The sequence below is a fragment of the Plasmodium fragile genome (genome assembly GCF_000956335.1).
Source record: "Plasmodium fragile strain nilgiri unplaced genomic scaffold supercont1.66, whole genome shotgun sequence".
NCBI classification, from domain to species: Eukaryota; Apicomplexa; class Aconoidasida; order Haemosporida; family Plasmodiidae; genus Plasmodium; species Plasmodium fragile.
The window spans coordinates 44,068-69,056 of record NW_012192646.1 but is presented as its reverse complement, the minus strand read 5'-3'; the positions used below and the strand labels follow the sequence as shown (position 1 = coordinate 69,056).

The following is a 24,989-nucleotide window of genomic DNA, read 5'->3' as shown; positions in this document are numbered from 1 at the left end:
CCTGTATTTTACATAATTTTCAAGAAAATGTAGCCTTTTATATATTTTAAATTACTTTGAAAATTCTGCCCCTCTTGCGCCAAGAAACGAAGAATAAAAAAAAATAATAATAAAGCAAGAGGGAGAAAAGCTCCATCCAGTTTTGCAACAAAATTGACACGTTGTTGGATGGCGCATTTGCAGAAAATGGGGAAAAGGAACTTTAGGTAAAAATAGCAGCTTTTTTGTTAACTGGTACGTACATGTGCATGTACATGTACAAATAATGCTTGCCCTTTTGTGTCCTTTTCTCTTCCTTTTTTAAAAATTTGGTTTTAATTCGCAAAAATGAAGAACATTTTGGGCCACTTCCTTATTTTGAACATACCTGTGGAGGATAACCCCCTTACAACCATAAATGTAAGAGCTTAAATGATTGAAAAGAATGTTACATGTATGTGTATTCTTTGTCCATCCCACGTGGAAATAACACCACTTAGAGTGCCAATTGAGGGTTTTTTGCCAAATTGTAGCGTAAATGTCTTATTAAACGAAAAAAAGTTCGCAAGTACATGTCTGCTGCGTGAAGTATATTTATACGTACATATATAATGCGTATATAATGACGCTGTCAATTGCTTATGGGCACCACGCTTTCATTTCACCCCTTCACAGCTGTTTGTAGCTAACTGCAAAGATATTTCAGACTATGACAACGGGCAGAGCGATGCACTGTGTGCAGCGGCACTGGATAACATCGTGAGCGAAGAAGATTTAAAGAAGTTTTTTTCCAATTTTGGAAAAATAAACTCTTTTGTCGTTATAGAGAAAAAGCATTTATCGAAAAATTTTAAAAAATTTGCCTATTGTGCGTATATAACATATCGAGAAAAGAATGTTGTTGAAATTATTTTGACGTACTCAATTCAGATGGATAATTATTTTAAAAGCAGTGTGCAATCACCATACTTTATAAATTTGGAACAAAAAAAATTCTCGTATTACATAAAACAGTATTATGAAACTTATTATGACTTATATAATGAGAGGAAGATAATTATAAACGAAATTTCACAAATAAATAAAGAAAATAATAAAGGGAAGAAAAAATTAGGCCTTGTAGACGAGGATGGATTTACCGTCGTTCAAAGGGTTGCGGACAAACCTGAATTCATCAACTCAGTTTTCGTGTCAACAAATGATAAATTCAGTTATTTAAAAAGGGAAAGGAAAACCAAAATTCATGAGAACTTTTACCTTTTTCAAAAAAAGGAGAGCATAAGAAACGCTGGCGACATTTTGATGAAAAAGAAAAATAAGCAAAAGAAAAGTTAAGTCTGAAAATGTGTCAGGCAGGACGATGGGAATGACGAATTTGCGTTAACCCATGTGGATCACAGAACGCGCCATTAATGTGTGAATATGCAATGACGCCTTCGAAGGAAAACAAAAAAAAGTTTGTGCAAAGTGCACCAACGTGATTTGTAAAAAATGTTGTAAAAAAAATTTGTAATGGAAAGCTCAATTCGACTAAACAAAAATGGAGAAAAAAAATTATAACACTTTTTAAATACATGTTATGTTGTGAAAAATGCCCCATTTTTTATAACCTCGTTTGCACACAAAAATTCGTTTGCCTTTTTTCGATGATAAGATTATGCCATAAAATGGTTGTTTGTTATTTCATTTTATTTTTTTTTTTGTTTATAAAACTATCAAAATTTTGTTTATTATTATTCAGTCATTTTTAAAGATGTCCTTCTTTGAAGACATCATCATTTTGGTAATTTGCCCAATTTGTAAAAGCGATAAAAGATGGTTAATGCTACAAGTTAGGGGGAAGGATGAACAATATGTGCATAATCACCTATGTTTCAGCGCATACTTCACAAGGTGACAATTTTGACAACATTTTAAAATGAAACATTCACACAGTGTGGTATATCTGTAAGGGGGTATCCACACCCGGAATGTTAATAAAGCTTTATTATTCTAATTGTCTAAGACATGAAAATATGCGCAACGTGTAACACGCGTTAGCCAGCGAACATAACGTGCATATGGGGCCGAAACGGTTTAGACACTTTGTGCGAAAATTTGTGCATAGTGTGGGTTATAGGCACTGAGCATTTCTGCATTGGCGTCGGTCTACATAATACGCAAATAAATACACATATGACATACGTGTTGTTTGTATCACCTCGGGCGCACATCTATGCAACCATTTGACTGTCATTAGGTTAATGTTTACCTCTAAGGTTCCATTCTTTCTAAAGCCACGAAGTAATGCTGCCAAATGGGACAAATAAAAGGAAGGCGTTCCAAATGTTTATAAACCCGCATTGATGACAATTGGGATCTGCCGCATTCGTTTAGCACAATAAATGCAGAACTTAAACAGCCGTTTGTTTTAGAATAATAAATGATACATTTGGGAGAACTTCTTAAAAGGGGAAAAAGTAAAAAAACGTTCAAATGGAATCAAACACTATAACGATGTGCAAACTATACAATATGTTAGCACAATTTTTCACACCCCGTGGAATAAGTTATAAAATCACAAAAATGGGAAAAAAAAAGGAAAAATTATATTAGAAAAAGTGGTTATATATACTAAATGTGCCCCTGAACGAGAATTAACGTTTTTAAATTTGGGCTTATTAACATTTCCTCCCATTATTTTTGTTACATCTTGCTGTGTTATGCTTTGTATTGTTCTGGTATATTTTATTCGGCTTTAATTATTTTGTTTCATTTTTGAACTTGGGAAAAAGGAAAAAGCCATTGCTATTTTTTACACATTGATGCTTAAATCTGGGTTTTGCTGAAAAGGCACAAAACCAGTTCTTTCTGGTTGCAGTTAACGTATGCACATAAATGCAAATACACCATAGGTATATACATATAATGTGCACAATAGAATAACAAAACACATATTCTGTTTGTTGATTCCGGGTGAAAATGTTTATTCCCTTAAACAAATGCTAAAAAATACTTAATTTATTCTAGTGTGCATTGTTTTCACACTAAGCACGACTGCATACGTTATCGGACGCAGGTATAGTCACTGCATCGAATGAAAGCTTTCTTGTGATTCTTTCATGGCATACATGGATGAGAGATGGGTGCTACACCTAGATCGGACCTACGTGTAAAAAATGTTTAAATAATATAAACATATAAACTGTGCTTTTTTGTATATAAACTTATATGCGTGTGACGTGTATGCATTAATCGAGTGCACAGGCTTGACTTGGGAGCATATTCCTTTCATACACGGGTGGAAATACGCGCACTATACAAGGGCTGTATTAAGTATATACATGGATGGATGCTGCTATGTTACATATATGTATTATGCATATATAAATATGTACGTGATATATATTGCCGTATGTACATACTCACACGCGTAATATGGGAAAGGGAATTTTTAGTTGGCTAAATGTTCCCTTATATCAGAAATATTTTTTTCAAATTATTGTACTGAATTAATTTAAAATGAGTGTTATAAAATCGCACAAGCAATGCCCTTATATACAAGGTGTTTTTTTTTTTTTTTTTTTTATGAAGTATATTTATATAAAACTGAAGGCCTTTTACATATTTTTTTCAAGTCTCGTTTTTTTTCCCTTTTTCTGTTCTTTTTTGTTTTTTTAAATGTACATGTTTAATGTACATGTTTTAATGTACATGCTTATATCTTTAGATCTACTGCGAGCATTTTTTTTATGTTCATATGCATGTACACTTTCACCCCATTTGAGAACCATTTGACAATTTTTATCACATTTATGTCATTTGTTTGAAGGGAAATAATAAACGGAAAGAAAAACAGTTCTTGCTTATTTTATTTTTTTTTTTACATGTTTGCGCAATGACGAGTGTTTAAGAAGCCACCCGCTCGGGTTTTGCGTTGTGCTCGATTGTATGAACTGTACATTTCGTTTTGCATGGTCCGTACACATGATGCGTGTATTCACGTATAAATAATATATATACATATGAACGTACGTATGTATGTTGGTATGTTATGTGCGTGTACACATATATGGTAGCCCCTCTTCACACGCGCTGAGTGTACGTGTACATGCTTGTATGTGTAAAAAGTCTGTAAGACTTTACATTCATTGGTAGCAATATACATAGCGAATACATGGTAATAAGTAGCAGTACATATTTCAAGAAGGCAATTTCCACAATGTAATATGAAAATCTTCCAAATACAAGAAAAAAAAAGAGTGTATTTTTTCAAAAAGACTAAACAAAGAAAAACAACAAAATATGAATGAATCACCAAGTGAAGAAGGTAAAATGAAAAAGGAAAGACAAGAACATGAAGATGAATCAGAAGGTATACATGATGACGAAAGCGTTCAGGTAAATAACGAATTCCGTAGTATTGAAAAAAATGAAGACTGCGCAAGTGAGAAGTGGACAAATGAGAATGAAGCAACTTCTAATGTGAAAGATGATTTGTACGAATTGATTAGCTACAAAAATATATGTACCGTTAACGAAGGCGGCAGTGATGGCCACAAAATATGTCACAATAATGTGCCAGACGATTTGCAAATGTGCAAAAAGAATTTTTTAAGTGATAACAAGACGGATTTCTCAATATCAGACATCAAGGGTTCCATGAATGACAATTCAATGCACACCCGTTACAACAATAGCATGAGCGATAACGGGGAAAGCAGAAAGATCAGCAACGATAGCCATAGGACTAATGGCACTAACAGAAGCAAAGACAAGGGACGCAGTTGTGACGATCAAAAGGGTAGAGTGAATGTAGAGAACCCTGAAATAGCTGATATAGCAATAGAAAAGGAGAAACTCCCTAAATTAGAAGCGGACGAGATGGGCCACACCAAAAGGCACAGGCTTCCTCTTGATCTGCATCACAATCGTAAAAAGTTCCTCATCCAAAGGGGAAGAAGAGAACGAAGCAGTATTGCAACATACAGTGACTTTCTAAATGACAACCGAATAAATAAGACTCTCTCGCCGAAGGCACTACAGATAAAGAAGCAAATGCTTAGCAGTGTTGCAGATGATACATTTGAGATACAAAAATATAGGAAAAATATATTTTTAAAAAGTTTACACAGTGACGGGAAAAATTACCATTCAGATATTGATAACTCCAAAAGGAGCAGTTTTTTTAGTTGTAAATATTTACAAAATTTAAATTTTAATAAAACAAGTGTGAGTAGTAATTTCCCAAAGCACTTGTCATCACCGCATGGCATAACTAATCATCATGATTGTAAAACGAAGATTAAAAGAATACATTTTTCCAATCATAGTGATAATAAAATGTACAGTTGTTTTTGCAACTGCGAAACAAGTTGTGAAAGGAATTCCTATTCCGACACATATGTAATTTGCTCCCCTCCAAAAAGAAAGGGGAAAACTAAAAGTCCATATAACATCCTCTTGTATGATAAATGTGTTAAAAAATATCAATGCAATGATAGGGAAAATAAAATGGTATTTCCCAATTCTTCCCAATTGTATGACTCATTTTTTTGTACACATAAGAAGAGAAAAGGAGGAAGTGAAATTAACCAAGGAAAGAATTCGCGCTTCAGAACGAGGGCGAATTGTCTTCCTTACCAAAATTACAACTTAACATTAAGGAATATTCAGAAGAGAAAAAAAATTTACTTTCATTTTACAAGAAATAGAAAATGTCTTGAGAAGAAAAAAAAAGGCGCCCAAACAAAAAAGAGCGATGTAGTAGGCGCACACCGCTTAAGCGAAGAACCAAATAAAATTATTACTCCAGTGAAGGAAGGGCGAAGCCCCAAGGGATATAATGCCCCTCTTGAAGAGAAAGCAGATTCACATCCAAACGTTGTGCAGGGCAATTCGCACGAAGTGGATATAGAACCACCAGACAGGACAGCTGAGGGGGAACAGACCGCGCAAGAGTCAAGACCACAATTAACGAATGAATATGAAGAGGAAATAAAAGAGAATAACCCAGACAATGAACCGCTAGCAACAAACGTGTTTGTCGAAACTAATAAACAGGTCAATCAACCCCTCACTGATTCCGCATTAGGGAAAGAACAAAACCAAATGGCAGAGGGACCATGTAAAGAACTCAAAATAACGGGAAAAAATTTCTTCAAATATGATGAGGACATATTTGAAAGTTTCTACAACGATGTGCATTTAAGAATTGGAAAGATTGTTACAAATAAGAGAAAAAAGTATTTTCTAACTTACAAAATTGTTAAAGATTCCTTCTTTCGCATTTTAATTTTGAATAACGACAAATTGGAAAAAAATATTCTTCAGGTGATAGCCATTCAGGATGTTATTTTGCACGATAAAAATGTCAAAATTATTAGCGACCCCTTTTATGTAAGAAATGGTTCGAAGCTTTACGCTGTGAAGTTCTTAAAGGTGTTTAGCTTAAAGAATTTAAAAAAAATTAAAAAAATGAGCGACATAATATTTTCCGATGCGGAGGACGCGAATGTTAATGTGAAAACGGAAAATTGTGAATCGGTTGAGTTTCACAGTGCAGCTGAGGATAATGCATCCTCGGCCGCTAAAGAAGCAAACGCTCTGGATAAAGACTATTTGAGTAAAAAGACACTTAATCAGTCGGCGGATGAGCCCCTAAACGGGAATCATTCGCAAGACGCAGGACAGAACGGAGGGGGCCACCGTAAGGGAGAAATAAAAGAAGGTACACAGGATGTGGCGGCTATTGGTGCGCAGAGAAACGCGCCTGAAGGGAGCAACAAGAGCGATGGTGATGGAAGTAAAGGCAATAAGTGTAGCGATAACGAAGCTGAGGAGATACGCGCCGTGAACAACTCAAGCGACAACTGCGACAATGTAAGTAATGGTGCAAGTAGGAAGTTAAAGAAAGGAGCAACAAATACCGATAAGGAGAACCCCACCAAGGGAACAAACAGAAGTAGAAGAAAAAACACCCAAGTGAAGGAGGAACCTTCTTCTAATGAAACACTCCCCAAGGGGAATGTACAGATAAACGCCAAGGGAAATGTTAAGACAAATGCCAACATAAATGTCAAGACAAATGCCAAAGGAATTGCCAAAGGAAATACAAAGGACAAAAAAGGGAACGCTGATGTGAAGAACAAAAAAAATAGTAATGATTCCTCTGTGAAGAAAAAGCCAAAGGAATTATCCAAAAATGTGAATAATCGAAAAAACAAAAAAAGAACCCACGTGAAGGTGAAAATTGAAAACGAAGCCTCCAAAAAAGAACAGGAAGAACACAATTACACAGGAATCATATACAATGACAAGAACAAATTTTATTTTAATGTTAACAAAATTGTGGATATAATAAAGATGGTTAAGGGATCGGAGGAGAAAACCAAATTCTTCCTAGATGCCCATAATAATAATACGAAGAAGAAATGGAGGCTTTTAAAAAAAGTGGAGAAAACGTTATTTCTGGAGAATCTTGTCATGGATGATGAGGATGTGCTTTTTAGGAGACCCAAGTTTTTTAACTGCATAATTGAAGAATCCATTGATAACTACAACGTACAGTACGAAGGGGAGAATGGGATGATGCACCTGTTCGAGAATAAGTTGGATCGACTGAAAAAGAAAAAGGTGGGTAATAAAGTAGAAGCGGATGCAGCCAACAAATATATCGAATTGAAGGATGAAGAAAAGGGATTTAAATATATTGGTTATCGCGTTAGTTTTGATCTAAAGAAGGACAACAAAAAGAAATGTAACTTCAAGACAGGCATTATAAAGTATTACTCCCCCAAATATAAGCAGTTTTTTATTCACCATATAGAAAATTTCAAATACAGCGGATCCATGACGGATTCGCCGAAGAGAACCAACAGGGACATGGCATACTCAAGAGGAGGAAGCAAATCAAGGACCACCTCCCCATCGTTGTACAACAATTCGAAAGAGTATCACACTTTGGCCGACCTAGAACATGCACAATATGGTGAGATCGACCAGGACATGAGGAAACAGATCAGCGAGAGGAAGAACGAAGAAGGGCTAGGTGTAGAGATGGTGAATCAGAACAATCAGTGCATAGTCCAAAGGAAAGAAGAAATGATGTACCTCAATTATGAGACAAAGCTAGATGAAGAAAATGGAAAGAAGAAATGCGATTTTATATACTCAGATGTGAAAGGGTGGTATTCCCCCCACTTCTACAACATAAAGGTGCTAAAGACTGTGAAGGAATTTGAGCGCTTTGATATATTTGATAAAAATGACAAAAGGAAAGAGCAAATCGATTACAGCCTGTTGAACAAAAAAGACGAATGTTCCATATGTAAGAATAACATTCTATTTATTAAGGGGCATGATCATTACACGAGCAGCCTCTCCACCATGATATATGACTTAAGCAGCGAAGTGAAGAAAAAGGAAATTGATGAGACAAATATGATCAACCTGTACTGGGGCGTTAAGTGTTTTATCTGTTCGAAGAAATTCCACGCCGAATGCCTCGACGAAGAAGTGATAATCACTAAGGGGTATGACAAAAATGTGCTAATGAAGGAGTATAAAAAGTACATTTATAAGAACAGCTTGAAGAAGGATAATAAATCCTTGAAGCGTGATAAGGGTAAGGGCGCGAGGAGTGGCAGCAAGGACGAAAAATCGAAAAGGGTGAAGAAGAACACCAACCACTTTAGCGATTCGAAATGCATCGGAAGAGGGGGAGACTCTAAGTCGAACCAAAATAAAAAAAGTGCCAATGGGAAAAGAACCACCGGGAATAGCAAGAACGGGTGCAGCAAGCGCGCGGAGCATTCGTCGAACAATCTGGTGAAGGAGGAAAATAATGACGCGGATGAAAAGAACAACAGGAGCAAGAAAAAGAAAGGAGGCAAGGAATGCACCAGCGAAAAGGAAAACGCTAAAAATAATTACAGTGAAAATGATTATAAGAGTGACGACAAAGAGGACAAAAACAAAAGCGATGAGTTGAATGATGAAGAAGACAGTGATGTGGAAGAAACAAACAACTGCACAAAATCGAAAAGTAAAAGGTCCAGGAGGTGCATTAATTACGTTCCAGCTGTGAAGTACAGTGACATGAATTACAAAAAATATGTGTGTAAAGACTGCTATCGATGCATATATTGTTGTGAGAGTATATACAATTATAAGCAGACGCCCAATATAGCCAATTATGTTATATGCAAAACGTGTAACATGGTTGCCCACGGATCTTGTTGTTTCCCTAATGTGCCCGACATTTACGTCTTTAATTGGAAATGCGACGAATGCCTGAAATGCAACAAATGTGATTACTCCAATTTGTGCTTCATTAACTACAACGAGTGGGAGTTTCACCTGGACTGCTGCATCAGCTGCTACAAAGAATATGAGAAGAAAAACTTTTGCATCATGTGCAATCAGAAGTACGAAATAGATGATAGTAACAAGTGGGTGCAATGTGATGTGTGCAAATTTTGGATTCACCTAAGTTGTGATAAAAATGAAAGTAGAAATATTGAAACATTGTCCATAAAAAGTATCAATTATAAGTGCCCCACATGTAGGTCGGGTTCATTCCATGATAAAATCGAGCGAATTCTTTACCTATTCTTCCTGCTCGATAAGTACAAAAATTTCACCTTCCACGTACCTATCAACTTTTACATCTACTGGAGAATTGTCAAAATACCAATGAACCTTTACATTATGAAGAAAAAAATATGGGAGAAGAAATACAACACCATATTGGAATTCCTCTACGACTTTTTCCTGATCATACATAATGCCAAAACCGTGCATATGCCCAACACCCCAATTTATAAAAATGCCTGCATCTTTGAAAAGAAAGGAAAAATTATTATAAAGAATATGTTCAATTTGGAGCATGAGGAGCTCAACAAATTCATTGATGATTGCCTACTGACTTATAAAAAGGCCACAAATGAAGAGGTAGCCAATGATAATAACAAAATGGAAGAGGAGAGTAAAAATTACGAGGGTATGTTGAAATCCGGTGGGCATAAACTAACCGCTACCCTCTGTAACAGTAGTAGGGACGATATACTTGGCAAGAATTTCGACAATCATATGGATAATAGGAATGCTGCTTTTGATTCTTACCACTCTGAAAATATGAAACATTTTGGCTACCCTGGAATTGGCAAAGAGGTGGTGCCTACTGTGGGCGAGTTTACCAAATCGGGCTTCTACCCGCACCAAGATGGTGATACCACCCTTAAGTGGGGAAATAAATATCGAGATGCAGCTGCACTGAACTTTGGGGGAAGCTCACTCGTTAATGATCATAGTATGCAGGAAGGGGTGCACATGGTACCCGGTTGCATGAATAACCCCAACGATAGGACATATCAATCAAATAGTTTTCTCAACGCAGATGGTTCATTTCAAAGTGGTATTGCAAAGACTGGCACAAACATGCAGTTATACATGAACGGGACCGATTTATATAATGATTACACTTCAATGGAAAAGAAGAACCTCATGGGAATGTACGATAAGAATGCTGTGGATATGCCCACAAGTAAGGATGATATCGTTTTATACAACTTGTGTAACAACAATGTGGGTAAGAGCCTTTTAAACAATAACTTGCTTAGGAAGAGAAAATTGGAGATGCTAGACAGGGACATCACGCAGTATGAGTTACACGAACTGTTCAATTTTAAACGCGACTGTGTTTTTATCCACAACAATAAAGAAATGTTTGTTCCGCAAAATTGTGGCATAACCAGTTATAACATCCTTACCGTTAATGTGAAGGGTAAAATTTATTTTAACAGATCTTTTGACAGATTTGACGAATTTGACGTTTGTAAGATAAGGAAGATACATGTTTTGACTGGGGGAAGTTTTTCCTCTAGCTGTAGAAGATCAGATAAGGATGAATTGTCTTCCGAGGGAAATGTCCAAAAGGGTTACTACCAGAGCAGTAATGAAGAGAAAATTCCCCTTGTAGATAATCACCCTCATAGTACGTCAACAAAGGAGGATGCAAAGGGGGAAAAGAAGATACATTCCAATCGTGGCAATTCAAACGTATTTATTAATGATAACATATTCATGATTGACATCAAGAAGGACAAAATAAAAATGAATAACGTCCTTAAGGAGGAGACCAAGATTGTCAACCCAGTGAACAATGCCTACAAATTCCTGAAGTGTATTCAGATTGTTTTTTTTGGCCAGCAGGGTCCAAATGAATATACCTCATCGAAAAATGTGTCATCTGTAAGAATGAACTATGTTACAAACCTCGTTAACTACAGCAGTAGCGATAATGACAGTACGGATGATATAGCAGTGGAACATGTTGATAGGAACAAAAAAGGGGGGGCTATATCCCTCGATGATATCATTTCTCATATGGAGGGAAGAACTGCCAAAGGGGGATCAAAAAAGTGGTGCCACAATACAAATAGGAGAAACGCCCCTAATTGTCATCCCGTTAGAAGAAACCCCATGGGGAAACACGTGACAAATAAAAAAATACAACTTTTCAACAATGATATTTTGAAAGACTACTGTCATTTTTGCGGATGCATAGAGTATAAGGGTCCACTGGTTTACTGCGGTGTATGTGGGGTGTCCTTTCACTACACCTGTGTTAATATTTCCAACCCCTTTTTGTTTAACTTGGCTGGTTATGTAGAACACAGGAAGGAGATAAATCATATTTTTAACGTAATTACGAGGAACTTTAAATGTAATCAATGCATTAAGTGTGAAAAATGCAATACCCACTTTAGCGACGCCATTAAGGATACCTTCTACTCGAATATCACCTGTATGGATACGTGGAGTGGAAACCATTTTACGAAAGAAGCAACATTCAATTATTTGTACAATTTGAAGATAGAGGTTATGACTCTGAAGAATGATAAAAACACACAGAAGAGAAAAATGTTGACGGATAGCGAAGCTCTGGAATTTGGTGAAAAAGGGGAGGTAGCATCTCCCATGATTAGCGAATTGAATGAAAGTCCAAAAAGTGAACAAAGGAGCATACAACAGTCCTGTGAGTTTGCAAATGTGAAACTAGTGGAAACCACGGAAAGACGGGAAAGCTGCTCTGTAAACACTGAACCCGCCATGGCCACAATGGACAACCAAAACATGAATGATAATCGTCAGCAGGATAGGCACAGGAACCAACTGGGTAATAATAACTCACACATGAGCTCAAAAAAGATGAAGAAGCAAAACAGCATCGACGTGGACAGCCATTTGAAAGGTCAGATAGGAGACCCAAGTACCACTTGCACCATCGCTGATGTCAGAGATGAATCCAAAAATATCCAAACGAATAGCGAAATAGAGTTATCACCAAAAAAGAAAAAAACGTCGCCCAAGAAAAGAACAAGTATTAGTAAAAAAAATGAAGAAAATGAAAAGATGGACCAAAGTGCCCCAAATAATATTATCACCATACTGAGTGTACATGATCAGACGCAAAAGATAATAAAGTGCTTCTGCTGCGGAAAATCTGCACACAATGAATGTTTTTATCGAATAGATAATAGCGGGGACAGTGGCGATAAGAACGACCACGATGTGCATAAAAAGGGTGTAAGGAGTATATTCAAAAAGTTCTGCGTAAAAAAGCATCATAGTAAAAAAATGGGTTCGCCTGGAAAATCAGAGAAAGGGTTATATACCTCAAACTCGGGCCATTATGTGCCCCGACAGGGGTGTATTTTGCATAGAACCTTCAACGAGGCGACCTTATCAATGAGCAAAAATAACACACCGATGAAAAGTGATCAAATTGGGGAGGAGTCAAACGCAGTAGATAGGAACAACTTGATCACATCATTCGTATCGCAAGATAATGACACGCCGACAAGCACTACAGAGACAACGAGCGCTGCGGCGATGATGGTGATGGTTCCACCCCCCATTAAATCGAACACACCGAAGAAAGATAAATTAGGGGGAGACCTCAGCAACAGTCATATCGTTAGTGAGGATATCCACACGAGTGTGAAATGCACTGTGAATAGAAACAGCGGAGATGAATGCACTACCCAATCGACCATCATTAATATTAACAGCAATGTTGAATGTTCCATCCTGAGCAGCAATGTAACTCTACTTAAACCGAACGAAACTAACACAAGCGAAAACTGTCTACTGAATAATGAAGTCAACAATAATGGCGTCATTCCGAGTGATGAGTTTGTGAAGGAATTTTTAACAGATGGGAAAAAAGCTGAAACACACGCCGAAACTGTAGTTATAAATAGAAAGGTGTATAATAAAAACCTCATAAGTGAGATATACGATTTAATAAGGCAGAAGAAAAATGTAAAAGTGAAAAACTTATTGCATTTATTTGTTCCCAATATTGACGAAGCTGTGATGTATTCCGTACTCAACGAAATTTTGAAAGGGCTATACAGTTACCTTAACAAGGAATTGAATCACTACAGATTGAACAAAAATTTTAACAGCGTTGTGAAGATGGATCATGTGGATAAATCTAAAAAGGAAAAACACCACCTGTTTGATAAGAAGAATCTTATTACTGATAATAATGACTATATGAAAATTTCAGAAATGTTGCTAAAAATTAGCGCCTTAATTTTGGAGACCTTTTCTGTGCCTGTGAATAGGAAGGCATCAAATGGGAAACCCCGAAGCAGGAGGAGTAGCGCATGTTGTACAAAAAACGCATTTAATGATAATCCATGTGAACGCACCATGAGCCATACTAGAAGTGAATATTTTAAAGGAAACTATCCCTGTAGCGTGCAGGTCAGAAATCAGGTGAACAAAAACAATGACACACTGCTACTTGCAACAAATGGCGATAATGCATTCGGGACTCCGCCCTATTCTGTGCCTTGCACCGAGAATAATAAAACTGGCCAGATTGACCTCCACACATTTGGCACGTATGAAATGAAGCTCTGTAGCAGCGTGAATGGGGTTAACAATTTCGATACGGCGCATAATGGGAACAGTGTTGCCAACTTTATGGACGTGACGAACGCGGATGATGTAAACGTTGCTGGCGCCACGGCAGAGTTAGGCGACCTTGGCGAACATGCCACTCCCAAAGTACTGAACCTGACCAGCAGGAACAACAAAAACGGCACGTACATGAACAAGAGCATAAACAACATTGGCTGCACATTTAACGAAAAGAACATCGAAAAGTTGACCTCCCCCACAAGGAAAAATAACAACTGTGGATACAGTGCACCCAATATGAATTGTAGCCCTGTCAGGAAAATAATCAATTTTGATAAAACGAACAATTTGAAGATGAATGTGAACACTGTAAGCACTTTCTCCGCTTGTAGCTCGAACGTAGACGATCTGGGTTCTATGCACGGTAGGACCGTGAGCTCACCCATGGGCAGTGTAAGCAATTACAGCAACGTCCTCATGGTGAACAACACGAGCAGTATAAGCGGGGTGAGCGCCGGGGTTGGCCTGAACAGCTTGCATAATATAAATGGCATAAGCAGTGTTAACAAGGCCAACACTTTCAACGGAGAAATCCCCTGCAGAAGCAGCAGTGTCACGCTCCAGAATGTAAGCGTAGATGTAGGAAGCAACATATACAACCTAATTAGTATGAAGAACAATGTCAACACATCCAACATGAGTGACTTCGTGGATAACGCCTCCAACGTGAAAGATATAAATATCACGCAGAATATTAGCATATTCAATAATAACAATGTGATAATAAATGTGAACGGCGTGGAGGGAACAAAGGAACCCTTTGTGAACTATGCCCACTTGGGGAACACGCGCGCCACTAACACGATGAGTGGCATAGGCAACGTGATAAATGTGGGAGCAATGGGAAAGACCATCGGGGTCATAAACAACGTGGGTGGTATGCAAGACGTCAACGGTGTCATAACAGATAAAGGGATGAACAACCCCGATAGTGCCATTCGCTCAGGAGGAACCTTGTTCGGTGAGAACCCCATAGGGCATATTAACAACATAAACGAAATGACCCACCCATTTTGCAAAACCACCTACGCGAAAGACGCAGGACAGGCTTACCACTACAACGATAATATTAAATCATGCAGCGTGCACATGAACAATCAAAAAAATGTAGACAGAATGAATCATGGAAGAAGTTATAGCGATATGATTAACTTGCATTATGTAAAGAATTGCAACATGAACAATGATAGAAATATGCCAAGTAATGTGCCAAGTATATTTGTAAAGGATTCGAACATGCAACCTCCAACAACTGCATATGCACAAGGAAAAGTGGATTATGAAGTGAACGAAATGTCACAGGAAAAAAATGTGTGCCGCACGTTTATACACAATGACAAAAGTAACATGTGCAAAAATAATTACTATTTTTATAACCAATTGGGAAATCATAATAACTCCCCTGTGAACCACGAAATGGCAAATGTGAATATGCCTTTGGTTTATTGTACCCCTCTGCGGAATGGTAGCCATAATTTTAAGCCTAGTATGAATGCTACACCGTTTAATGGCAAGATAAATGGTGAAAGCCTCGAACTGAACAGAAAAATAATGGTCAATGTAAATGCTAGTAATGAACAATCCATTTTGTATAAAGATAGCAGCAACTTCATTTTGCAAAGTAAGGACGTGTCAGATGTTAACAGAGATGGAAGAAGCAACTCCGAATTTCACAATATGAAATACAGCAATATTTCCCATGCGTCTGAAGTGAGGAACCCGAATAATAAATTCAATGACATGTACAACGGATATAGTAAAAATATCAACAAGAAAGATCAGACCCACACGAAAACGCTACTCAAGTCCAACATCCCCAATCTAGAAAAATTTATAAATAGCAGCAAAAATAAAAAGTCCATTCCGACGAATGAGAAGTTGGCTGCGGAGGGGAACATATGTGGAAATGTGTGCGCAAGAAATTACAATTACAACTATAGATACGGCAGCAACCATAGCAGCGGCAGCTTCGACCCGAGCGTATTCAGGTGTAATGTAAACGCATCCTCCGTGGCTTACGCGAATGAAAGGGGAAATGTGTTATGTGCAGTATATGACGCACCGAATGTGAACCCCAACTTTGCGACCAACAGATTACATAAAGAAAATAAGCTCAACATAGGGATTGCAAAAAATATTTCTAACAACGGAGATCATGTAGTGAAAAATGTGCACAAGTGCATCCTCCCACTAGGAACGGTTAAGAAGGAGTGCATTCTTTATAATAACAATGACAAAAATGAGATCCACGTAAATGTGTGCACGGGGGTGAAGTATAACATTCAAAAAGACCAAACCAATGCATATGCAGCAGGGACAAAGGGAGCAGAACTGGTTAGGAGTAAGAAAGGGGAACTCAAGTATTACTGCAAGAATATTTTGATCAAGAAGGAAAATGCAGCTAACGGCATGAACGGGGTAAAAGGATTGAGTGCAGCCAATGTCAATCAGTTGGACAGCGGTAATAACGAAGCAGAATTGAATAACAATGTAAGCGAGCAAATGGAGAACAAGAAAAAGGAGGGAGCCAATTCCGCGTGCAACGCGAAAGAGTGTAAAAAGGAAAGAACCAAGACGGATCAAAGCACAACAGAAAATGGAGATCAAAATAAGAATGTTAGGAAAAAGAAAGGAAAGGACAAAAATGAACAGGATGAAAAGGCCGAAAAAGGAGGCAAAAGGAAGGTTGTGGAAAAGGGTGAAGAAAAAAAAGACGAAAAGAAAGTAGTAGAAAAGGCCGAAAAGAAGCCAGCAAAGATGGTGAAGAAGAACGCGGAAAAAAAAGAAATTGACAAAGAGAAGAAGGAAAAGGAACAGGAAAAAAGTAAGGATAAAGCGAAAGAAAAGAAAAGCAAGGACACAAAAGGGGAAATATGTGAAAAGGATTTGAAGCCGACTAAAACTTCCAAAATACAAAAGGAAAAAAAAGGGGTCAAAATGAAAAAAGAGGAATCCTCACAGGAGGACAAAAAAGACGGAAAGGAAAAGAAAAGAGTTCAGAGAAAAGGTAAAGGGGATGAAAAAAAAAAAGGAACAAAAACAAATGAAAATGCAGAAGAAAAGGGAGAAAAGAAAGCGAACGAAAGCAGGACATCGCAGGTGAAAACGAAGAAGGAAACTAACGATGGAAAAGTTGATACAGAGAATAATAATCTTGCAGAGGATAAAGTACACGAGATGAGGGGGAACAGAAGCTCCTCCATTATTTCCATTAGCAGCAAGATTGCTTGTGGCAGCACATACATTTCTGATGTTGCTCCCAATAATTGCAACATGCAAGGTACATGTAAAATGGATGATGGTTACATGACAGATACCGATGAGGAGCTGTGTCTTTATGCGGACGCTTCAGAATCTGATAACTCTACTATGAATAAAGGACGGACAGGAAGTAATAGGAAGAGAAACAGAATAAACAAATTAAAGGGATTTTTGAAGAGGAATAAGTTCGTGTTGAAATCCAAGTTCAAGAGAATCACCCCGAATACGTACCTTTGCCATAGCTGCGTTGTCTTGTACAAAAATGACTTTTCCTTTAATGCGTTTACGGAGGAGATCGCGGCGGTTGAGAAGAGTGCGTGTGCCAGTGGTAACCAGGGGAGCGTCTTTAACGAAACTAATGTTGTCCAGGTTAAAGGAGAAATGATGGAGCTGGAGGGAAAAAGCATAAGCAAGGGCATTGCTGATGAAGGGAAGGAAGAAAAAATCCCCGAGGGAGCTGGTGATGGAATAACTAACAGCACGAACACGATTAATGAAGGAACCGTGGAACCGTTATGTAATACCAATGCATGTGAAGAGCTCGTATATGTCGATGCGAAACACGGCGCAGGAGGTGCAGGCGATGAAGGAAATGAAGCAGCGAATTTGAAGGACGTAACGAAAGATGGCCAAAATGTAGATGCTGCTTTCCCTGGGTGTGACGAAAAAAACGCACCTATTAATAGAACACATGATAGTAAAGGCGACGACAGGGGAGGCAACAATCGTGAGGAAAAGGACTACTTCAGGATAAGAAACGAGCTCAGTGGAAAACAGGACCCGGACTGGATTTACTGGATGAACAAAATATCCGCGCACAATAACATCTTCTTCAACCGTGCCTACTTAAAGGATAAGAAGTCAGGCACAAATGTGAGGCACTTCTTTGAAACCAGGCCAGACGTTTACAAATGCTCCATTTGTTGTATGATCTGTGAATACAAAATTGGCAAGCGTGACAACAGTGCGCCTGACAGAGTGGCTGAAAAGAACGCAGAAAAAAACGCAGAGGACGAAAGCGGCAATTTCAACGTTCTCTTCGTGTGCAACGCATGCAGTTTACGTCATGGGCAAATTCAGAAGTATATAATGGCATACCCCGAAAATAGCAGTCACAGAAACAAGACTATGCTCAACTTGAACAAGGACAGAAATGAAAAAAGGAAGTTGTATGAATTGGTTTATTTCGTGATAAAAATGAGCCTTAGATTTATGTACTTTAAGAGGAATGTTTTTGAAGCATTTTGTCGTCTGCTAGATGAATTTCTCCGAAGAAATAAATCAAATGTGAAACTACTCTACCGTTTATATTTTAGCAAGGGCTATTTTAAGTGTAATGAGTTTTTTCCCTTTTTTAGCAACAAAGTTAGGAAGGATGATCAGTTAAGACGGCTATTTCATAGCAGTGGTAGTATGGTCATGTCTTTTGCATCGACAGACCTACATGTTATGAGATATGCTCTGAACCTCTTTTGCATGAGAATATCCGCTTGTGCTAGGAAAGTAAAAAGAAAATCGAGTGGCGTCACGGGTTCAGTTCACATGTCCCTCGCGGCTAGGAAGTTACTATTTTGTTATTATAGAAAAGGGGTCTCCAGTGCGGCTGGAAATGGGGGAAGCTACTTTGAGCACATCGTCAGTTACTCTGTTTATTTGTTGCATTTGTATTACTTGTACAAGGTGCACGTCAGTGGGGTGAGGATGAAGCGAATGTGTAAAGGGGCAGGCAAGGCGGCATGTGAAGCAGAACTAGGGACAGCAGGACGCGAAAGCGAAAACACACGTGGTTTTACGCATGGATGTACACTTGAGGGTGCCGCGAAAACCGTGAAGAAGGTCCGCATTGTAGAGAGGTTAAAAAGGAGAAAACTTAACCACAATTTATTTTTCAAAATGAAAAACACCGAGGCCTTCGCAGATGTCTTACGAACGTTAAACCAGGGCGAGTCGGAATGGCCTTTCCTGCATAGGGAAAACCATGTGCCAAAAATGGATTTGGCGAATACCTCCCGCAGTAGCAGCGCTTGTAGGAAAGGGCAGCAAAAGGAAGAAAAGTCAGAATTGTTTACAAAACCAAATGCCAAAGGAGCGGCCTCCCTTTTGTTATATGAGGAAACGTGCGATGAATACAAAAAGGATGGTCAAAATGAGAAGGACCAGCTTACAGTTAGCCCCTTCTACAGTAGCGAGTACCAAAAGAAAGTAAAGCAATATATAAAGAAGATCAAATGCACCATAAAAAATAAATTAAATTTATATGTGAAGATTATGCTTAATATGTACAGGCAGGAAAGCCTGAATATGATAAAATGCAAAGGCACTGATAAGAAAGGCCTCAGGCAAAAGAACAATGAGACTTGCCTTTTGTGCCATTACGGTAACTACCTGTATAAGGGAAGGCTAATCCCATTTTATGATATTTTTATTCATAGCGAATGTTTAAAATGGAGCCTAAATTGCATACAATACTATAAGTTGAATTGCAGTGTGTGCGAGTGCCGTAGTAGGATTGGCAAGGGGGCAACGGAATCCAAGGTGGATGATAAGAAGAATCCCTCGAATAATAAAAAGGGATCAAAGAGCTCGTCAAGCAAAAGAGGAAAAAAGAAGCCCGCAGCGAGTGCTTCATGTTCGGTTAAGAATGAGGCAGTAGGAGGAACTAAGGAGAGTGTCGACAGGAACAATACACACACTGGTGGACAGGTTAGAAGCGCCAATGGAAATATTTCCCATGTTGGAGGTGCCCACCTGAGCAGCACCCATGTAAGTAACAACCACCTTGACAGCCATACGAACAAAAGGGACCATCCGAACGGCGCAGGCGAAACGCGCGTTAAGGGGGAAGAATTTTGCGGGGAAAACCAAGCAGGTCAGCACAACCCTAGTGAGGAAAATTTATCAAAAGAAAGGACCACACCGGAAGAAAACATAAACGTAAAGAAGAGCATAAAAAATATAAAACTAAGGGATAACTTCTGCTGGACAGAAAATAAAAACTTCTTCCATAACTACGAACATATAATCGAAATAGACGAAGAGGATGTGAAGGAAATAATTTATGACTCCATCAATTCTACGTGCTTTCTGTGTGGTTACAAGAATGCCAGCATATATTGCAGCAATGAAAATTGCAACATAAAATTTCACCTCAATTGTGCTTTTTACTCTACCATGGTAAAGAATTCTCATCAGAATATATTTTTTTATTATTTAAAATGTTTCAAATTGATTAAATTTAACAAGGACACCATTTTCTACACATATTGCCACCCATCGTCCAATAGTGCAGAGGAAAAGGAACTAGTGCAGTCGCTATATGAGGATATATTCCCCGTGCACATTATCTACAATATAAAAAAAGTGTGGTGCAATAAGTGCTGGAATGCCAAGAAGATATACAACTCGTTCTACATAAATAAGGAGAACATGCAGTGTTCCAGTAGAGAGGAACCAAGCAAAGATGTGGAAATGGTCAAGGGAACACCATCGAAAAAAGAGAAAGACGCGAAGTGTACGGCGAAAGGTGGGGAAGTGATCCAAGGTGATGTTACCCCTGCATGTAGTAAGCTCAAACAAGATGATGCCACAACAGGTGGGTTAAATCTGGAGAGAGAAACAGAGGATCAGAACTATGGGGCAAGCGAGCAGGCAGGGACAGGAGAAAATAGTCAAATATCAGCTGAATCGAAAATTAAACGTATCACACATAGGAAAAAAATAAACGTAATTGAAAGTCTGAGAAACATTTACAAACATTTCATCCACTTCTATTATGAAAACGGATCGTACTATGTTATGGATAAAATTCTGTACAGCATAAATGAGTGTGTGAGGATAAGGTATAGAAGGAAGCCCCTGATATCGCTGCAAGAATTATTTAATAAGGAAAGCAAGATAAAAAGCAAAATGAATCATTTGGAGAATATCATTAACGAATGTGCCAACAAAAATGATGAGAAGTGTTTCATTAACCATAGGTATCAGTTGCTATTTGAGAGCAAGGTGCAAAACGATGAAGTCACAAATGAGCAGTTAATGAAGAAAAATGGTGCATACAATAATAGCGATGTGCATGAAGAGAGCGAAGCATATAGAAATGACGTAAATATGCAAAGCATTATTGACAATAAAAATGTGGAAAATATCTTCAAGTCCTATTTTATCCTCAAATATTTTTTATACATTGGTAGAGAAATAACACTAAAGAATGAGGAGTATTTTTTTTTAAAAAAAAAGGAGAATTCCTTTGTTAGATATGTTTATTCGAATGATGAACAGACTTGCAACATACATTTGCCCCACGTGCTTTACAGCAATGCGGTGGACGGATTGGGTACCTCATTGCGAAAGGATACAACTACCCATGTGAAGGATAAGAGCCACAAAGGGAATTTACCAGCAACGAATGAGCAAGTAGGAAATGATAACTGTGAACGGCAAGGGCAGCAACCTCAGCAGTTGCGTAAGATTTGCTACACGACCTTCATCGACGACGAATCCGAAGGGGACAATGACAACTCGGAGAATAACATCAGCAGCAGTAGCGAAAACGAAATGGAAGAAACGGACATGGCGTACTACTGCAGTAAAGAAACGAAAGACAAACAAATGAAAAGCATTAACCTTTACTTCAAGCTAAAGGATGTCAACAGAAAGGTAAATATAACGAGGTTGCAACGGGTTAGTAATTATAGCGACCGTATGGAGAGCAGTGATACCGTGGCACTGTGCTCCAACGCAGACGATAAGAGCGAACAAAAGAAGAGAACAAACAAGGGGAATGGAACCACCACTACGGTAGCCGTGGGAACATGTACCAGAATGGCAAGTGTAGAACAAAGCACTTGCGAAAGTAACAGCTTAAAGGACAATAAGGACTCTTTGTTAAATACGATTATAAGTGATACGAACGATGTGTTTATCAAGCGAACAAATGAAAAGCTATTCTCGCACTATAAGTTCAATTGTAGAAATAATATGAACCTCGCAAAGTGTAGAATTATAAAAATAGGTTGTCACAATATCTTACACATGGGAGAAATTATAAAATATAATGGAGAGAAGAGAATATACCCCTGTGGTTTTGTGAACATGAGAATATTTTTTAATTTGCCCGCCGCATTTCTTTTTCATATTTATAAAAACGCAATTTTTGATGACGAGGATGAAAAGAAGAAAACCTTGCAGAGGATATTTTTACAAATACGTGCCACGTACATTTTCTCCATTACTTTGAAGAATGAACATTTTTTCTTTTCCATCATGCTATTTCCCTTAATAAGCGTTGATCATTTTTCCGTAACTGATGCTCAGAAATTTGTTTTAGCGGAAAGTCATGACATACAGGAAGTACATACAAAATTTTTGTCTCTTTTTAAATTCCCCAATGGAGATCTTAATAATGTGCACATGTCGGATGAATATAAAAAGTACGTCGACAGGTATTCCCAGTTGCTTGAGCTGATGCAGAGTTATATCTTCAAATCTGTGCAACACAACGTCAAGGCAGTCGACCCGCATGACTTCTTCGGCTTGACCCTCCCGTGCGTTATCTATCAAATGAAATACAAGCTCTTTAAATATTTGTGGAAATGTGTGAACAACAGGATTAGCAATTACATTAGGAGGTCCGGGAAAAGGTAAATGCGCTGCTAACAAGTGGAGATGGATGGGATACGTACGAGGATTGGTTGTGGAAAGGCCCTCATTAGTCCTCCCACTAAATTCCCCCCCTCCTCTTTGTTACCACAATTGTGCGTGCACACACATAACTGTATATGTTTTTTACGCATTCACACAAACAACCCATGGCGCTATTTTATGTTGCACTTTTTCAGGGAGCAATTCAAAAAGAGGGTAAAGAACTGCACGCGGGAAGTCATATACAATGACAACTTGCTGTGTAAGTACTCCAATTTGGACACCTCAATTTTTAAGGAGAACGAAAAGGAAAAGGTGAGACTTTGCTGCTGCAGTCCGTCAACGTCATTTTGTGCGTAATTGTGATTATGCATTTGCTTTTCTGCATAAGCGGCTTCGTCCTGTATAATTGGAGCAACACCCTCCCGTGACGTTCTTGACTGAACCCCCAGTTTCTGACATCCTCCTCCCCCCCATCGTTACCACCCCTCCAGGAAAAGAACATGAGGAAAACGGTCAAGTATAAGTACAACATCAACAGCGCAATGTCGTACCGCTACCTAATGAACATCTCGTCCAATTCGCGGCTGTACGTCAAGAAGAGCAGCATTCATGGATATGGCCTGTACACGTGCGAATTTATTAATGAGGGAGAGGTAAGCACAGTACTTCACATTTTTGTATTCCCCCGTGCTGGGTGTGTGCCTTTATCTTAGTATCCCTTTGGTTTGCTCCTAACACGGTGTATCTCAACATTGCGTCTATTTGCCTACGCCTGTACTCATTTTGTTCTGTTCCCCTTCGTTCTGATCCCTGTTCAGCCTGTCATCGAATACATTGGTGAATATATTAGAAACATAATAAGTGACAAGAGGGAAAAGTATTATGACAAAATTGAGAGTAGCTGTTACATGTTCAGGCTAAACGAAAATATAATCATTGATGCCACCAAGTGGGGAAACGTGAGCAGATTTATCAACCACAGCTGCGAGGTAAGTCGCCAAAGACACACGCAGATTATTACGCGTCAGATGAATGAGTTTTGCGTGATGTTCCCGTATTTACGTTCACACCTGTGTTCTTTCCTAGGGATGGGTGGTGCCATCATTCTTTTACGCCTCAATTTTTTCCCTCATACCCTTTTTTTTTTTTTTTTTTCAGCCAAATTGTTTTTGTAAAATAGTAAGCTGTGATCAGAACTTAAAACACATTGTCATCTTTGCCAAGAGAGACATTGTAGCGCACGAAGAAATAACCTACGACTATCAGGTAAGAGAAAGAAATAGAGCAAAGCGAGATTTGCGATGGAGGCGGTACACTTTCCCCAGATTCGCCTGCTTCGTTTTGCTTCACGGGTTGAATAATGTTGCCTTCTTTTGTGACCCTAAACCTGTGCCCTTCACTCGCTTCTCACTGATGCCCCTCACCTCCCGTGCAGTTTGGTGTCGAATCGGAAGGAAAAAAACTCATTTGTTTATGTGGCTCAAGCACATGTTTAGGAAGAATGAACTAAAAGGCGACCAAGAGTTTTTGTTTTTTTGTGTGGAAGAAATGTTCCAATCATTTCAATCATTCCAGTTTTTTGTTTTGTTGTATGTGTATATTTATACATGTGCAGGTGTCTTTTTTTTTTTTTTTTTTTCTTATTTTTTTTGGTAAAAAATGTTAGACTTTTTTTTTGCTTTACAAGTCAGTGCCTATGACTGATCAAGTGTTAACTATGCTCGTCATAAGTCCTGTTGTAATGTTGTTACATTTGTTTTTGAAATTTCATTTTGTCAACATATGCATACAGGTATGTAGATGGCTATCTGTTTATTATTTTTTGGCACACGCGCGTACTGCGCATTTATGTATGTTTCCCGCCCTTTTGATTTAAAACCCAAAGATAAAAGAATATTAGTCATTTGTTTTTAAAAACTGCTTAACCATTTTTTTTTTTTTATACGTAATTTACAATGAAAACTGTTCAGTATCACGTCGAACGTTTTTTTTGTTAAGAAATTTAATCAAGTTTAACTTTGGAAGAGCATCCATGTGGGCTGCTACGGCATGCATGTGTATGAAGATACATCAGCTGGTCCCCTCACGCATTACGCACATAGGGACGCCCACAATCAGGACATTCAAGG

The 24,989-nt window shown here is 38.3% G+C and overlaps 2 protein-coding genes across 2 annotated transcripts; both read left to right on the top strand.

The window, feature by feature from the left end:
• Positions 1 to 327: 327 nt before the first annotated feature.
• AK88_04532 (uncharacterized protein) lies at positions 328 to 1,314 on the top strand (the record flags this gene model as incomplete). The annotated part of the gene is made up of 2 exons (XM_012482142.1): positions 328 to 399; positions 655 to 1,314. 2 exons carry the CDS (start codon positions 328 to 330, stop codon positions 1,312 to 1,314), a joined length of 732 nt encoding a protein of 243 aa, XP_012337565.1.
• A 2,949-nt stretch (positions 1,315 to 4,263) lies between these two features.
• Positions 4,264 to 24,370, top strand: AK88_04531 (uncharacterized protein; the record flags this gene model as incomplete). The annotated part of the gene is made up of 6 exons (XM_012482141.1): positions 4,264 to 22,856; positions 23,055 to 23,172; positions 23,352 to 23,513; positions 23,679 to 23,849; positions 24,019 to 24,126; positions 24,296 to 24,370. The coding sequence occupies 6 exons, from the start codon at positions 4,264 to 4,266 to the stop codon at positions 24,368 to 24,370; spliced, it is 19,227 nt and encodes a 6,408-aa protein (XP_012337564.1).
• Positions 24,371 to 24,989: the final 619 nt, after the last annotated feature.